At 36.6% G+C, this 18,422-nt stretch overlaps 1 protein-coding gene and 1 long non-coding RNA gene across 3 annotated transcripts in view; one reads left to right on the top strand and one right to left on the bottom strand.

Moving 5' to 3' along the window:
- LOC132679404 (uncharacterized) overlaps positions 1 to 13,736 on the bottom strand; it is a 556,619-nt gene extending 542,883 nt beyond the window's left edge. For both annotated transcript variants that reach the window (XR_009610138.3, XR_013552976.1), the window contains exon 1: positions 13,625 to 13,736. This is a non-coding gene — a long non-coding RNA (uncharacterized LOC132679404). The remainder of the gene's footprint in view (positions 1 to 13,624) is intronic.
- An 8-nt stretch (positions 13,737 to 13,744) lies between these two features.
- On the top strand, positions 13,745 to 15,657 carry SMIM30 (small integral membrane protein 30). The gene is made up of 3 exons (XM_060632921.3): positions 13,745 to 13,825; positions 14,198 to 14,291; positions 14,762 to 15,657. The coding sequence occupies exon 3, from the start codon at positions 14,807 to 14,809 to the stop codon at positions 14,984 to 14,986; it is 180 nt and encodes a 59-aa protein (XP_060488904.1). The 5' UTR covers positions 13,745 to 13,825; positions 14,198 to 14,291; positions 14,762 to 14,806; the 3' UTR covers positions 14,987 to 15,657.
- The last annotated feature ends 2,765 nt before the right edge of the window (positions 15,658 to 18,422 follow it).

Genomic DNA, 18,422 nt, shown 5'->3' with positions numbered 1-18,422 from the left:
GGATTCAAAATCTAGTTCTGAATTCACTCATTGTTATCATAAGCTAACAAAGACAATGTTGCTCAAAGATAAATAGATCCAAACAGATGAAGCTGTTTGAAGATCCAAACATTATTGGCTGCATTTATTAAATCATGACATTCATTTTACAATCCTTTGAGTGATTAGTATTATATTCAGTCCATAGTTTTTGTTAGGAACTTTGAAGTTTAATTAAGCTAAAACTGGGTAGTACCATATGTTTATGCACTTAACCCGACATACAAACACTAAAATAAACTGTTGTATGCTGAAAATGACCTCATAAATATGGGCACTATGGTTGGCTCCCACTCTTCCCTAGAATTGCCAAGGGACTCTTCAGAGCACATGACTGTTTGACATGTGGGCACTACAGGGCACCAGTGTAAAAACACATGGTAAATTTCAGTAAATTTGTATTTATTATCTAGGGGGAAATAATTATAGAAAGAATTTGAATATTTTGTTGCAAAATTCTCAAGCAATCCAGGGAGAAAAATCTCTGACCTAAACAACAGATTCCAAGGAATTGCTTAGAAAATACAATACCACAAGTTTAGCCAGTATCTTTTCTTCAGGTTTTGCTTCCCTGAGTAGCTAAGTATCTAGGCAGTATAATAAACAGTGTCAACATGTTTCCAGTTCTATACACTGCACATATTTTGCTACCCACATACCCAAAGCCAAATAGACTTTTATGTTCAGAGTTTAACGTATTAACTCACTCAGAAATTAAATGAAAATAGTTAATTTCCCAGAAAAGCACAGTATGAAACTTAGAACAATAATAAATATGAAAACTTACTTTGGTCTAAGACTTAATCACCCAGAAATGTACAGTACAATGACTTCATATTCACAAATTTGTTAAGATCATTACAAATGATGGCAGGAAGCATTCTGTAGGTATTTCATAACAAATTCATTTTAAGGACACATCACAAAAGCTTGACTAAGTTTATATACTGATCCTCAGACTATAAACTTTTGTTAGTCTACATAAAATATACAGAACCATTTTTCATCTGTTCACTTCAGCCTACATGATAGTTTATGAAATAGTACAAGTTACACAGGCTGATAATAAAATATGAGCAATATAAACAATATATCATGTATATTTATTTATAAATATTAAAAAGTTATTAAAAAGGTTTCCTTTTCAGAAATAGAAAAAAAGTATATTATTTCCTTCCAATTTGAAGGAAAGAAGGAAAGAAATACTAAGAATTCTTTCAGAAAGATAAATAGCAGTGCCCCCAAGACTTGAAATGAACCCTTATAATAAGCACCAGACTACTAGCATAAGACTTTGGGGTTGTGAAAGGAGGAGATAAGAGAATCAGAGAATGTCAGGTTCAGAGAAAACCTTTAAGGACATCTACTAAGCCAATCATCCTTGTGAAGTCTGATTCCTCTCTACAACATCATGCCAAGTAATCATTAAGCTAGCCTATTCTGATCAAGAGTTCACTGCTCACCAACACAGCCAATTCCCTCTTAGACCATTAGAAAGCTTTTCCTTACATTGTGCTAAAACATGCTTCTGTATCACTCTCACCCACTGGCCAACCTGAACAAGTCCAGTTATTTTTTTTTTGTATGTCTCCTATGGAATGAATCACCAAAAATACTGGTTAGTCTCGCTGAGTCTTCTCATTTACATCCATAGTCTTTCAACTACGTTCTTCAACTAACAATTCTAGTCTTAACAGAGTCCTGGTTAATATCCAGTTTGTTACTGTTTCTTGAAAAGCGGAGAACCCATAAAAACACCATTTTGCGAGGTATGGCCCAAACTGGAAAGAGCAAAGCAGAACTTACCTTTCCCATTCTAGGTACTACATATGTATTCCTGTAACCCAAGATTATACTCGCTGTTTTCATTGCTATGTCACACATGTTGATTCAAACTGGGCTTTATGTAGATTAAAGTATAAAGTCTTAGTTGTTAATTTACTCAATATATGTTTACAGAATGCTGCTACACAAATACCATATTATTAGGGGCAGTAAAAGAAATCAGTGAGATATAACTGAAACACCAAAGACCCTGGGCCCAAGTCCCAGTTTACCCAACTATAGCTGTGTGGCAAGAACACCTGTTAGACCTACTCAGTTTTCATAATAGAATAACTATCTTGCTTGCTGGTCTCAGTTCTAAAGCATATGGATGGGCCTTTTGCCAGCAATTTAGAATACCAGCACTCCAGGTTATCTAGCTCCCTTCCAAATACCTACTGAGAGAAGAAATGTTTAGGAAAAATAGGTCCAAGACCTTACATACTCAATCCTTGGTTAATGTTGAATCACAAGAAAGCTATATATTAGGAACCCACCACACACCTTTCTAAGCACCTTCAGTGAGTTGCATTTAATTGTTTGTCCTAATCTTTAACAGAAGAATGTTGTAAGAAGTAACCATGTTACTTATGTTTTAAACTGAATGGGAATGTTTTAAAACTGAGGCTATTGCCCATTTTATTATTCAGAGTCCCTTTCACTCTTGGTTTTCTCTGAGGAATGGGATGCTTCTACATTCTGAAGGTAGAAATCATCAGAATAGTTTTATACATTTTTAAAAATAAGTTTTAGAGAAAGATGAGTCTATGAGAAATAATGAGGAAAAATGCCATTTGATATATGCACAAATGGCAAGAAATATTTGTATTTTCTGTTTCATCAATAACTGAAAAAGGGATCCATAAGAGTAAGACAGGTAATTCTAACTGGGTCTTATTAAATATTTATTGTTAATTAAGTTAAAGATCATTATTCAATTGCCCTTATGTTTCCTCTTCCCAAATAATCAGCCTCCGTAACATTTTCCCCAATGAAAAAGGTTCTAAGATCAGGTAAACCTAAGAACTACCTTGAGAACTTGTTTTAGAAATTTGCATTTTTAAATAAACTACCTATGTAATTGGGAAGTGCACCACAGAACACATGTTGAGAATACTCTTCCAGGACCAATTTTTGGATCACTTTAATTAACTCTGCCATTCACCCTCAGGCTCTCTGCTGTCTCTCTACATCCCTTTTAAAGCCTGGTGACCAAAGAAAGGTAGGTAGAGTACTCTCCCCAAGGGTCCTCCTACTAAAGCACAGCAGATAAAAGGAATAGGTCTTTGCTCTTATATAGCATACTACATTCTAGCATTGATAGGTATACTTACAAAAGCAGTGCTTCAATTATGACTGTCAGATTGAGGTCAACTAATTTTGACTATCCTGAGAAATGAGAGCTTAAAATGCATGAAAACAGGCCCAAATCACAATCAAACTAAACTGTGAAAAGCACTTATAGGTCTTTTTCCTCAATTGAACCAGTTGCAATCATTTTTTAAAATAACTTATTCTACTTTTAAAATAAAGAATTTTCCTTTGAAGGAAAAATCTGCCAACCTCCTTGAGTAAAATCTTCTTCCAGAAAGTAAGATCACTTTGTCATAATTTTTACTAAGAACTTTAATTCTAATAATACCACTTTAAGAATATCTACAGACAAGTAGCCTGTTGGCATAATGGACTCATGGAATAGATTTATAAACAATCAAAATATTACAGGCAAGAGTAAAGAAACTTTATTGTTGCTCTCGAGCTCACCATTTCACAGACAAATAAATCATTCCATGACACAGCGACTGATGTTATACCATAAAGTTCTGTACCTGGACCATCTATATGATTTAGCAATAGAAATAGATTTAAAAACTACAAGTGACCAATCACAATATGTCAACTGAAAATTCACAGTAAATGTCTACATTAAAGGTTCAGGTACCCATTCAAGTTTCCAAGCTGAGTTTACAATCATCACTTCCCAGCTATTGCTTACTCTGAAAACTCTAGCTCTATATATTCTATCATGTATAAATTGACTCTAGATAGACGGCATTATCAAATGAACAAGTTGAAATATTCAAAGCAGAAACTCAGGGACTGAAAAATAAGTGATTTACTCAGAAAATTACTCGGATATAAATTTTATAAGTCTTTAGATTCAAGGGAAATCAAGCTAAGACCAAGTGGAGTATGATTCATTCTCCTATGTCATTTGCATTTGCTATCTGCTATTTTTTAATTTTATAAATTTCATGCTATTTCCATGGTTACCAGCTCTTAATCATAGTGAACACCTGGTCTATACAGAGGAGTTAATATTTCCTTATGAACTGCATATACTAAATTGTTAATAATTTCTCTATACTTTGACAGTGACTAGTTTAAGTTTCTGACCTATAAGCAAAGATTTTCAAATGGTTCTTTTGACTTTCTTTTCTTTCTTTTTGAATTTTATATATTATATGGACTTCAGTGGTTTTGTGAGAGTTGAGATTTGCCAACACATCACAATCTATATTCTCTGACATGTAGTATCTATACCTAGGAGTAGGTATGTTTCTCATCCTGGTCAGACATACTCTATTTAAAAAAAAAGTTTTTTTGTACATATTCATTAAATCTAAGCTAAAATCAGTTGACAAATGAGGCAAATACTGGTACTCACTCATTCACCAAACTAGGGCGTGGAGAACAGTACACAAATACCTATAATTCCTCAGTGATTCACCATGGATAGGTTTCCTAAGCAACAATAGAGCACCTTATTTCACAGAAAATTAAAATGGCATTTGATCCTATGGACATTTCCATATAAAACCATATGGGTTTGTACATCAACTAGACTTTAATTAGAAATTTTTTAAAGCATATGTTCAATGATTAATAGTAAAGACTTTGTCAGATTTCCTAGGTTCATATCCTGACCCTACCATTCAGTAGTTATGTAACCTTGAATAAATAATTTAACTATGTCTCAGTTTCCTCATCTGTGACAGGGGATAATATAGTATCAGCTTCAGAGAATTATTTTAAGGAGTAAAATATTTCACTATTTTAAGAAATTAGATAATTTGTACAAATTCACAGAATAAGTAAGTGGAAAGATAAATTTGGAGCCATCCAATGGCCTCTCCTAAGACAATGCTCTTAATCAGTCCATTAGGACGAATAAAGTGCAATATACAGAAATAATCTCACAACTTTTCAAAAGTATAAAATTTGTCCCATCTAAGAATTCTTAGTCTGCTCCTGGAAACCCGGCAGTGTAGGTAAAATTTGAATCTGTCAGTACCTGTGGGTGGGGTTCCTCTACTTCCCTGGACATCACAGATGTGTGTGTATAATTGATTCCCACTGATTACTGAGGTTCATTGGTGGAAGTGAGTGACACATCCATAATGGGCTCTAGATGGTGCATGGAACAATGGCATTTGCAGCTTGCCCATACACCTCTGTAAAATCCTGGCACCAGACAGTTTAGCCTCAGCAGATGTTTTTTCTGCAGCAGCTGACCAGCTCTGTAAGGTCCAGTTTATCTCATCCTGTTAACCTAATGATTAATTAGCACTAATGTAATGATATCACTGATAAATGTCCTATTATGGATGTAAAATACTGACCAGCTCTGGGTTGGTCTTTTTTTAATTATGAAGCTCCAATAAAATGCCTCTATTAACTTGGCTTAACTCAATTACTAGTAAGAAAATCTCAGTCTTTATGAATTCCCCGACACACATACCAATGACCGCAAAATCCTGATGTCAACTCATCCTCCTGCTTCTGATGGATCCCAGAAGTGCCTTCCTTCAGGGCCTACCAATGACTCACTTCCAATAGTTATAAAATAAGCAGAACCACTTCTCCATTCTTCTCTGAAACCATTTCTTGGTAACTACTGACTTGGTAAATTTTCTCCTCCACCACTCTATTTTAGTAAAGGATGGTATAGGCTTAGGTTCTCTTGAATTGAGACACTAAATTCTGAATCTGATAACCCTAGATACTTAATGCTAAGGAGGAACTATACAGAAGTCTGAAGAAGCATTCAGACAGCTTGAGAGAGAAAATGGAATGTGGCAATGCTTCAGAAGAATTGTGGTTCATGTTGCTTCCAAATATGTTCACAGGGAGAACTTGTTGCTGGCAGATGCTGGGCACAGAAGAAGCTGCTCATCTCTCTAGCACTGCTAAGGAAATGATGGGTCTCTTTTAGAAGAAGGACTACATATGTATAACATGGCAGTTATTGTCCCGATCTATGATCTAGACAGAATATCTAAGCCTGAGTTACAGCTAGATAAAAATAGTTCATTAAGATGGTTTTTAGGCATGTTAAAAATCAAAAAGGAGGTTGGAGTCAAAAGAGTTGAAGATATTATTATATTTATTATATTCCAAAAATTAATCCCTGCCTCTACATCACTTAATACTAGTAATCCCTGGGCTTACATTTCAAATTACAGTGTCCCTCATAAACTAATGAAAACCATTTTTACAACCCTTGACTTATAAGTCAAAGACAAACTTTAAAAAGGAACAAACATGATTTTTTGTAAGCTATTTGACAAAATAGAGCTCTTTCATCTGTGGACTAGAAGCAAATGAATTCTAAGCAGGAGTTACAAGGAGAATATTTGTCCTCTTCAGACAGTCGACCTTACTGAAGCCAAGGAAGTAAGGTAAAACATCTTGGTACCATGTTCAACCACTGTGTGAAGTTCCGTTTCTCAGGCATAATATATAAGTCTTTCTGTCTGTCCTACAAGATCTGTAATTAATTATCCCATAACAATCTATCAAAAGTCATACATTCCTCTGAGCCCAGCATCTCAATTATTATAATTCCCTTTTAGCAAAGCTTATAATGCTGCCTTTTACTTTGCTGTAATTTATGAGAAAAGCAGTACAGAATTACAGATTAGCTACTGTAATTGGAAACAGAATTCAAAACAAATTAAGAGTGTTTGCTCCTTTGTTTGTTGCATTTTGTTAAGGCTACCCTAGAGATCATTCCAGCCAAATGATTTCTTAAGGCTATTCGCCCATATCGAGACCCTCTTAAACATAATTTTAAAACTTCCGGAACTCAATATGATGAATTAATGATACAACACCACCTAGGTGGATAATATGTTTTAAACATAAACGTAATCCCCAATGGGTATGAAATAGTTCAATAGAAAATGCCATCAGGGCAATAATTGGATGTTTTTTGAAACAACTACCACAGATTTAAAGTAGTAGGGGAATGTGTCTAATCAGTCCTCAATCCAAAACCTAGGGGGCCTAAAATGTGTCTGCATCCAAAGTTTCCACAGCCAACTTTTATTTATTATGTGCATCTGCAGAATAGCACATTCACAATAGAGAGAAAACCACATCCTAGAGACCTCATATTTCATGGATGTAATTAACAGAAACTAGTAAGAAATTAAATAGTTAATATTCAATGAGGGCTTACTACATGCCAGCTACTAATTCCAGGAATTAATTTATTTAATCTTCGTACAATACATATCAAGTAGTTACTATTATACCCAATTTTATGAATAAATAAGCTAGTAAGCAGCAGAGGTAGGATTCTAACCAAGCAGTCTGACCCCAGAGACCTTAACTCTTAACCACTAATCAGAGATATATAAATACAATTAAAGGAGGAATTGAGAAGTACTGATGTCTGGTCCGTTTTTCAGTCACTTTAAAAACATTTCATTTAATCCTCACACAACATATTTTGTGAAAGAAAACTGAGTCTCAGAGAGATTAAATAAATCCAAAATCCCAAATCCACAAAGCCACCAAGGGAAAAACTAGTATGCCTTGTACTATAGCATATTATCTCTCTGCAACTTTAAGACTAAACTGAGTGGCAGATATAAAGGCAGAAATCTCACTTCAATCTACATATCAGTGCTGTCATAAGAAAGTGACCACTGGAGCCTATCTGGCAGAGAGTTGGCAGGAAAAAGAAAAGAGTCTGTAAATAGCCCAAAACATAAAACCAGCACGCTTAGAGGAAGAAGTTCTAAATCATTAAGACACTGCGGTGCTAGTGTGTCTGTATATATGTTTGTGTGTGTGTGTGCGTGTGTATACACATAGACACGTGTGTGTGAACTCTTTGTTGTTTTATTTCTTTCTGCTCTCAACTACACCTTTCATTTTGTTCATGAAACCTGGAATGGTTCTCAACTAGGAACAGTATCTGTAACAAAAGAGTATTTGGCAATGTGTGAGGGCAGCTGGTTGTCCTGGTGCCTCGGTGATTCTATTGACATCTAATGGAAATGGGCTAGAGATGCAAAAGATCCTGAAATATTGTGTCTGCACAACAAAGCACTGTCCCACCAAAAACGCCAATACCATTCATCCAACATTAAGAAGTATTTAAAGGAAACATTTCAAGTATTGGGAAGGAAAAAATACACGATTCAGGTAGACTTAATCAACATTTGTTGTCACGATCCTGATGCTCCTAATGGACGGAGGAAGTAAGTAGGGGCCATTACAGACAGGTTCTTGAACAAAGTTGTTCCTGTTTTAGATGCTACTACATCTTATATATACATAAATGTAAATTCTTGTTAATAGTATCATGGAGCAAATACATAAGACTAAATTTTGAATGAAGACTCAAAGTAATCGCAGTCTAGATAATCAAGTATCTTCATACTTTAGCCCAAATTCAGACTTCCTACTTATAAGGTAGTTTCTACCATGAACAGTATAAAGGCAAGTAAATATTAATCAAATTACAGTCTTATACTAGCATCATTTATTCATTCACAAAATATCTCCTAATTATCTATCATGCTAGACACTGTTGGAGAAGCTGGGAACTCAGTAGTAAATAATAGGACAGAAATATTTCCTGCCCTTCATGGAATTTTCACTTTCCTGTACTTGTTTACTTACTACGTATATAAACAAATACATACATAATATAATTTCAGTTAGTGATAGGCACTATGAGGAAAAAATTAGGCAGGAAAGTGTACAGATTGGAATGGAAGAGATAGTTTTTGTGATGTGCTCAGGGAAGAGGGTGACATTTGAGCAGAAACTTGAACGACACTGAGAAAACAGCCATTAAAAAGTCGGTGGGAATTACTATTTAACATGGTACTGGAAGTCTTAGCCTCAGCATTCAGACAACAAAAAGAAATAAAAGACATCCAAATCAGCAAGGAAGAAGTCAAACTTTCACTATTTGCAGACAACATAATACTCTATGTAGAAAACCCAAAATCCTCCGCCAAATAATTACTAGAACTAATACATGAATTCGGCAAAGTCGCAGGATATAAATAAACGTGCATAAATCTGTTGCATTTTATACACCAATAACGAAACAGCAGAAGAAATCAAGGAATCGATCCCATTTGCAACTGCACCAAAAACAAGAAACCTAAAAATAAACCTAACTAAAGAGGTAAAAGATCTGTACTCTGAAAACTATATAACACTTATGAAAAATTGAAGAAGACACAAAGAAATGGAACGGCATTCCATTCTCATGGACTGGAAGAACATTGTTAAAATGTCTATACTACCCAAAGCAATCTACACATTTAATGCAATCCCCATCAAAATACCAACAGCATTTTTCACAGAGCTAAAACAAACAATCCTAAAATGTGTATGGGAACCGCAAAAGACCCTGAAGAGCTAAAACAATTCTGAAAAAGAAAAACAAAACTGGAAGCATCACGATTCCAGATTTCAACCCGTATTACAAGTCTGTAGTCATCAAGACAATATAGTACTGGCACAAAAACAGGCACACAGATCAGTAGAACAGAATAGAAAACCCAGAAATGGACTCACAACTATATGGTCAACTAATCTCTGACAAAGCAGGGAAGAATATCCAATGGAAAAAGATAGTCTCTTCAACAAATGGTGCTGGGAAAACTGAACAGCAACATGCAAAAGAATGAAACTGGACTATTTTCTTGTAAGTTCAAAATGGATTAAAGATCTAAATGTGAGACCTGAAACCACAAAAATTCTAGAAAAGAGCACAGGCAATAATTTCTCTGACATCAGTCATAGCAACTTTTTTCTAGATATGTCTCCTGAGGCAAGAGAAACAAAAGCAAAAATAAACTATTGGGACTACATTTAAATAAAAAGCTTTTGGGGGCACCTAGGTGGCTCAGTAGGTTAAGCATCTGACTCTTGATTTCGGCTCAGGTCACAGTTTGTGGTTTCAAGCCCCGCTTCAGGTTCTGTGCTGACAGCACAGGGCCTGCACAGGATTTCTCTCTTTCCCTCTCTCTCTGCCCCTCCCTCCACTCACACTCTCTCTCTAAAGATAAATAAATAAACATTTAAAATAAATAAATAAACAGCTTCTGTACAGCAAAGAAAACAATCAACAAAACTAAAAGGCAACCTATGGAATGGAAGAAGACATTAGCAAGTTACATATCTGATAAAGGGTTAGTAGCCAAAACCTATGAAGAACTTATCAAACTCAACACTCAAAAAGCAAATAATCCAGTGAAGAAATGGGCAGAAGACACGAACACTTTTCCAAAGAAGACATCTAGGTGGCTAATGGACACATGAAAAGATGTTCAACATCACTCATCATCAAGGAGATTCCAATCAAAACCATGATGAGATACCACCTCACACCTTTCAGAAGAGCTAGAATTAAAAGAAACAACAGGTATTGGCAAGGATGCAGAAAAAGAGGAGCCCTCTTACACTGCTAGTGAGAATGCAAACTGGTGCAGATACTCCAGAGAATAGTATGGAGGCTCCTCACAAAACTAAAAATAGAACTACCATATGATCCAGCAATTGCACTACTAGGTATTTACCCAAAGGATACAAAAATACAGATTGGAAAGGGTACATGCACCCTGATGTTTATAGCAGCGTTATCTGCAATAGCCAAATTATGTAAAGAGCCCAAATGTCTATCATCTGATAAATGGATAAAGAAGATGTGGTATATACATATGGTGGAATATTACTTAGCCATCAAAAAGAATGAAACCTTGCCATTTGCAGTGAGATGTATGGAGCTAGACCATATTATGTTATGTGAATCAATATATAAGTCAATCAGAGAAAGACAAATACCATACGATTTCACTAGTCTGTGGAATTTAAGAAACAAAACAGATAAACATATGGGAAAGGGGAAAAAAGAGGAAAAAGTGGAACAAACCACAAGAGACCCCTAATGACAGAGAACTGAAGGGTTATAGAGGGCAGTGGGTGGGGGATGGGCTAGATGGGTGATGGGTATAAAAGAGGTCCCTTGTTATGATGAGCACTGGGTATTGTATGTAAGTGATGAATCACTGAACTGTACTCCTGAAACCAATATTGCACTGTATGTTAACTAAACTTTAAATAAAAAGTAAAAAGAAAAAAAGAAACAAAGAAAATGCCCGTGAGAAAAATATTACTGGCAGAGACAACAGCAAGGGCAAATTCAATAGGAAACAACAAAGATGGCATATTTAAGAAAGAGCAAACAGATGAATGTGATTGAAATGGAATAAGCATGGGTGAGTGGTGGACTGACATCAGAAATGCAGAAAGAGGCCAGAATGCATAGGGTTTTGTGAGCCTTGATAAAGAGTTTGCACTTCAGCTTAATGTGTTGGAACTGGAGAGTTTTAAGCAAAGGAATAAATTGATTTTTGTTTTTAATCACTGGAGTAGTAAGAAAAAACAGAACTAGAATACCATACGACTTTGATACTAGGATTGGAAAAAGGTCACAAAAGCATATATAGCAATTCGGGTGTTAAACTGCCTGCCTGGGGTGGGTGAATGGTTAGGGAAATTTAACCAACTTTATTTAAAACTACTTGGGGGCACCTGGGTGGCTCAATCAGTTGAGCATTTGACATCTGCTCAGGTCACGATCTCACCGTAGATGAGTTCAAGGCCCTCATTGGGCTGGCTGTTATCAGTATGGAGCCTGCTTTGGATCTTTCTTTCTCTCTCTCTCTCTCTCTCTCTCTCTCTCTCTCTTTCTTTCTCTTTCTCTCTCTCTCTCTCTCTCTCTCTCTTTCTCTCTCTCTCTCTCTCTCCCCCCCCACTCATGCTCTCACTGTCAAAAATAAACAAAAACATTTATTTAAAAATTAATTAATTAGGGGTGCCACTGTGGCTGAGTCAGTTGAGCATCCAACTTCAGCTCAGGTCATGATCTCACAGCTCGTGGGTTCCAGCCCCACGTCGGGTTCTGTGCTGACAGCTCGGAGCCCGGAGCCTGCTTCAGCTTCTGTGTGTGTGTCTCTCTCTGCCCCTAACCCACTTGCATTCTGTCTCTGTCTCTCTCAAAAATAAACATTAAAAAAAAATTTTTTAAGTAATTAATTAATTAAAACTACTTAGGCCCAAAACACTGCTGCGCAAACTTCTGCCACCCTTTTTCAGATGATTCAGGTCATTAAGTGACCTCTTAATATTTTAAAGAAAAAGCATTTTACCACCACAGACTCTTGAAACTTAAAACCAAACCATTATCTTCAATGTTGACACATCTAGAAACAAGCCTGCAATAACACTAACTTTAAAATAGTCTGCTGACTTTAGGTAACTTTAACAGACATAAAAGGAAAAATAATATCCCCAAAATGTTCACACTAGAAAGCAAGAGAATATCTTGTAATATATTTCAAATATACTTGGTTCGAAAGGTACAATACTAAAAGTTCAAAGCAAATGAGACAAAGACAAAACTTTACTAAAACAATCAAGTTTAGAGAAGCAATGCTACCAATATTACTGTGTAGTTATCCTCAAACTTCTACTACGCAAGGGGCCTTGGTTTGGTTTATTTGGCACTTCTTGGTCTCATGAAACCTTGTTGGCACAGGTATCTATTCAAATAATTATGATTAGCCCACTTCACTGCTGGGTTTGTGTTAGGAGACAGGAATATAAAGTTTTGCTGTAAGTTTAGAGAGATTGGTAACATTTAGGAAAAAGCATAAGATGCAATACAAGATTATGTGCTAATTACGGGCACCGAGCTGAATGTACCTGCTACACCGGAGAGACTGACTTTCAGAAAGCGGAGTGACTTTATCCCTAACACACATCATTAATAACTTATCATGTGACGGTGCCAAATAAATAGCCGAATCAGCAAATCAGAGTTCAGAAAACTGGATGACTAGAAAGTTTCATTTAAGGACTTCACAGGTACTAGCACTCAAGAGTATCTTTCAGAAAGGATTGACTTACATATGGAAACAATTCACTTACGGTTTAAAAGTAATAATTTCGTATCTTTTCATAAATGTCTGGGGGCAGCTAGGGTGGGTATCATAAAAACATAATTGAAAAGAATTATTAACATTCTTGAACTAATGGGGAAACTCAATCCTAGAACCTTCATAAATACTAGGTATCTTCCTATAAACCCTTTTTATTTTCCTAAACTTTTTTTCCCTGCAAACGGTTTTAACATTTCCCAAAATGTCTAATTAAACGTGTTTTCCCCTCTTGATTAAAAAGAATTAACAAAACGTCATAAGGTACATTTGGAAGATGGTGACGGGATTCCCTGCTTCAAAATGTTGGAAGCCGCTAGTTTAAAAGCGCCCGAAACAGATGACTCTGCTCGGGTGCTATTTTCCCGCTGTTGTGTCTCCATTTCAGTCTAAGAAAAGACATAACTATGTGTGTGTCTCGAAACCTTAGGGTAAAAACCACCTACTGTCATTTCTTTATCACATTTTTGAGAGAGCATTTGTACAAACCCACTAAACCACTTTACCAGTAAAACTCTGCGCCCTGTGAGGAACACCCGCAGAGGAGCTCCTCCTTGTCTCCAGTAGCGCGTGCTCGTCACTCCCTCAGCCAGTTACCGAGGAGCGCGCCGGCGCATCCTGGGAGACGTCGGCAGCGGGGATTGTGGGAAGTGTAGTTTGGAGACCCCGGCCTCCTCGCCATTCCTGTAATGGCTGCTTCCCGGAAGGTAATGTAGGAACTCGTCTCCAAAGGATACTTAGGGTTGCCTCAGTGTATTTGTAAAACAAGGATATTTGCACCTCTCCGGGACAAAGCAGGGGTTCTTTTTAAAATCTTAATATCAAATCCTGGCACAAACTTGCTCTGGATTCGGTTTATTTTTAGCTTTTCCTGTGCCGGCGAACTGACCAACTTTAAGTCTAGTTCCCCTGCCTGAACACTGTTTCCTCTAGTTATTATCCATTCCTCTCTTTTCCGAACGACTTCCTCCTTCTGCACTGTGGTTGTATCTTTAAAAAATGATGATGATGATGATGATAATGCTGATGATAATGATGGTGATGATTAATTCTTAAATCCTACCCTTTTCTGATACTAGGCTCTGTCACGTGGAACCTCTTAGCCTCAGCATCCGGAACTCCAGGAAGGGAGTATTTCGAATCAGATAGAATTATACATAAATACTTTCTTTGGTAAGTGTTACTAATTCCCCACAACTTCACAGACGTACATATTGCGTGACTTTTGCCAGATTTGTCTGCATTTCCTGGGTGGGAGAAATCCTAAGAAAATGTAATTTTTACTCAACATTTACTCAAAATACTAGGATATTTAAGTTTCCGAGTGTCTGGTGTGTTTTCTCTTTGTTCTCAATTATGTTCTGTTCAAGTTGCTTAGTTGATTTACACGGGGTTGGCATGATAGCATGTGGAAACATTGCTGGAGTCAAGGAATTATCATGGGAAGGGGGGATTAGCCTCAAATGACCTTCTTTAAACTGTTTTATAAACTTAACAGTTTTTTTTCTACCTTTAAAATGGGGAAATGGGTCTGAAATTTAAATTTAAAAGGTTATATGGATTGTTATTTATGTATTCATGCTGTCATTTGAAAAGGTGGAAAATTTTAATGATTCCTTTTTGTTTCCATGTTTGATTTCTAGAAACTTTCTGCCCTCAAGATTGAGATACCTGAAAATCCCAACATCATGGCTTCAGTTTCGGCACAGTTGTTCTTGGTCCTCATTTCACTGCTTTTGGTGCTGCCTGTTGTTGAAGCAGTAGAAGCTGGAGATGCAGTCGCTCTCTTGTTAGGTGTGGCTCTCAGCATTACAGGCATTTGTGCTTGTTTGGGGGTATATGCACGAAAGAGAAATGGACAAATGTGATTTTGACGGGCCTTCTGAATCAGACCTTGCCCAGAAAACCATTGTGAATTATTGAGGTTAAAAACTGATCTTTAGTGTCTGAAAGTTCCCAAGAAATAGGGTATTTTCACATTTTTAATTGTCTCCCTGTAAATGGAAGCAAACTGATATATGTTAAATGGGAAAAAAAAGTTTCCTTCACAACAAATAATGCACTGAAAAAAAGCAGTCTAAAAGTCATATATGTTAGTTAGAAAGAGGCTCAAAGAAGTCAGATGACCGAAATTTACATATTATTTCAAAGTTTTGGAATTCTCAAAGTGCATGAGATAGGAAGAAGGAAACCCTTACCCAGAATCCTAGGAAATTGCCACTGCCTCCTGCATCACTGAGGAGACTTTTCTCCATATTTTTATTAGATTTTTGTTTTGTTATCTCCCAAGTTAGTATTGTACTTAGGTATCAAATACATCCAGAAATTAAAATTTTTATTTCTTTGGTTGGGGGGAAGAGGTAAGAAAAATGTACTCAGTGTATCTAATGTTAAAATGGAGAAAATATTTAATGTAAAAAAATACTTTATATGGACATTTAAATGGAGAAGAGATTTAATGTTAAAAACCTTTATATTAACTGAATAACATCTCTATAGTGAGAAGTACTATATTAAATACAAACCCATTATGTTGTAAGTTAATGTGTGATATTCATTTCTGTTTATTTCAGGCTGTCTTTACTTTCTGTGGACTTTTATGTCAGCTAGGTGACTTCCTTTAAGTGATCACACTAGCTTGTAGAGAATACTATCAATCATAAGTGAGAAATGGGCAGTATCAAGGTAGAAGTCCCTGTTAGAGACTCCACAGATACAAAAGGAAAATGTAATGGCCTATACTGGTTTATACACTAACCAGATGAAGCATACCCTCTCTGATCATACTACTCAAAGTGTCCTCAAAGTAACAATATCACCTAGGGACTTGGTAGAAATGCTGAGTCTCAGGCCCCATTCAGACCAATTGGATCAGAATGTGCATTTGTTTCAAGAGCCTAGAATAATTTGTATGCATATTCAAGTTTAAGAAGACTACTCTAACCTGCTTGAGCTCAAGAATCACCTGAAGGACTTGATAAAACTTTCAGATTCCCAAATCCTCCTAGTTGCATTGTAATTTGAGGCTGGAACCTGGAGTTCTCTGTTTAACAAAGGCCCTTGGTGATTCTTTTGATTCTGTAGATAGAGCCAATGGGGAATAATCTGAGTGAATCAAACTACTTTAGGGTCCTGAAAGCAGGTAATCAAGTTTTTACTAAAATAATGTATTATCCAATTTCTAGTTCTCCAGGTGACATTGGGAGCCTGAATTTTGATTGAAAACAGGCTGTAGCAACCTAAAACCTTCTTTATAGTGTGTTCCTGCGGATGAACTCACCTAACTTGCGTGAGGGATTGGGTAGAAGATACAAGGAGTGAGGGAAAGCCATGCTATAAAGACAGAAACTGAATGGATCTGTGTTTGTCGTAGCTGTTTTATTTTTTCACAAGGGAATGCACTAACATGTTTTGTTTTGGTAAATTGGCAGTTATACATTGTATAATTAATAGAACTTCAACATAGATTGTAAAACAGTTTGCCCTATGTCATAAACCAGCACATTGGTACTGGTGTAGAGATGCTGCTGCTGCTGCTTTGTATGTCTGAACTTTTCCATTGGCATTGGGAGAAATCAAACTTAAAGTACATTTGAAATCACAGTGCATTAGCCATTTAATCACCTCCAGGTACTATTTTTAAAACGATCAAAATAAGACTGCAGGCAAATATTCTTTAATGAACATGTATTTCCAGAAGTGCCTAGAAGGAATTAGGAAACCATTTTCTTAGTTTCCCCTTAAAAAATAGAGAATTATGAGGTAGCATTCAGGAATTTTGATGGATATACTGAAGAGTACCTTCTCTATTTTTAGCTGCTTTTCTACCTAGGTTGGGTTATATGGGTTAGCCTGAAAAGAACGGAAACTTATAATGGCTCTTAACCTTTTTAGGGCCACCAACTCCATCGAGGATCTGATGAAAATTGGTCCTTTTGCCTGGAAAAATGCACATACATGCTGGCATTTTTAGATTAATTTCAAGTAGTTCACAGAGCTGAAGTCCATCCAGAACTTCCAAATTAAAAATATGTGCTTGATGGGTTTTTTGTTTGTTTGTTGTTTTTTGAGGTTCTTTCAAATTCTGCAATTTCTTGATTTGCTCTGATGGATAATAACTGCCGTGGAGCAGTTATAAGAAGAATGGGATTAATACACATCCCCCAAGTGCCAGCATGATTTATAGATGTCTAGTAAATGCCCTATGCATGTTAGTTCAGATAAGTTCAGTTACCGAGGCAGAAGACTAAATTGAAATCAACAAGAAGTGCTGGTAACCCACCCATTTCTCTAATGCCAAACATCAGTGCATTTCTTGCATCTCTTCTTTCTGGCTGCTTTCCAGAATTTTTTTTCTCTGTTCATAGTTTTCAGAAGGTTGACGATGTGTCTTAGCATGAATACATTTGGGTTTGTCCTGTTTGGGGTTGGCTCAGCTTCTTGAACCTATGGGTTTATGTCATTTCCCAAATGTAGATGATTTTCAGCCATTATTTTTTCAAACAGTATTTCAGCCCCATGTACTTTATCTCCTTTACTCCAGCGACTCCAGTGACCCAGTAGTTAGATCTTTTGCTGCAGTCTCACTTGCCCTATAGCTTTTTTTCTTTTTAGTCTTTTTTCTCTCTGTTCAGACTGGGTAATTTCTAGCGTTCTATCCTCAAGTTCACAGATTATGCCCATGTATTTTTTTAGTTCTAAGTTTTCCATTTAGTTTTCTTTGTAGCTTGTAATTCTTTGCTGAGACTTGCTATTTTTTTTCATTTGTTTCAAGCATGTTTGTAATTGTTCTTTGGACTTTTACGATGGCTGCTTCAAAATCCTTATCAAGTAATGCTAACGTATGTGTCATTTCAGTATTGGCATTTGTTGATTGTCTTTTCCCTTCAAACTGAGATCTTCCTTGGAATGATGAGCGATTTTCCATTAATACCTGGACAATTTAGGTATGGTATTAAAAAGACTGGGTCATCTTTGAAGGCTGTATTTTAGCAGGTCTTCTCTGACCATGCTGCCTCAGAGCAGCGGACGTTGTTGCCTCAGTACTGCCACATAGAGGTAGAAGTCCAGGGACACCTCATTACTGCTCCGCTTGTGCCCTCCCCTGACCCGGAAGGTGGGGTGCCATGTGGCTACTGGGTGGGAGTGAAAAGTCCAAACTTCCTCTGTGGTCTCCGCTGTCTCGTGGCCATGTCTGAGCCCATTGACATTTCTGGGTTGCCAGCTTCAGAGTACCTAGTAAACTATGAGGAAAAAGAAAATCCAGAGAATTCACCACTAGGTCTGGCTCTGGTCCTGAGGTCC

This window comes from Panthera onca, chromosome A2, assembly GCF_046562875.1.
Source record: "Panthera onca isolate mPanOnc1 chromosome A2, mPanOnc1 haplotype 2, whole genome shotgun sequence".
In the NCBI taxonomy this organism is placed as follows: domain Eukaryota; kingdom Metazoa; phylum Chordata; class Mammalia; order Carnivora; family Felidae; genus Panthera; species Panthera onca.
The sequence above is the reverse complement of the archived record's forward strand: the minus strand, read 5'-3'. Positions and strand labels throughout refer to the sequence as shown.

Coding starts and splice junctions, on each gene's coding strand:
- SMIM30 (XM_060632921.3), top strand. CDS start 14,807: ATGGCTTCAGTTTCGGCACAGTTGTTCTTGGTCCTCATTTCACTGCTT.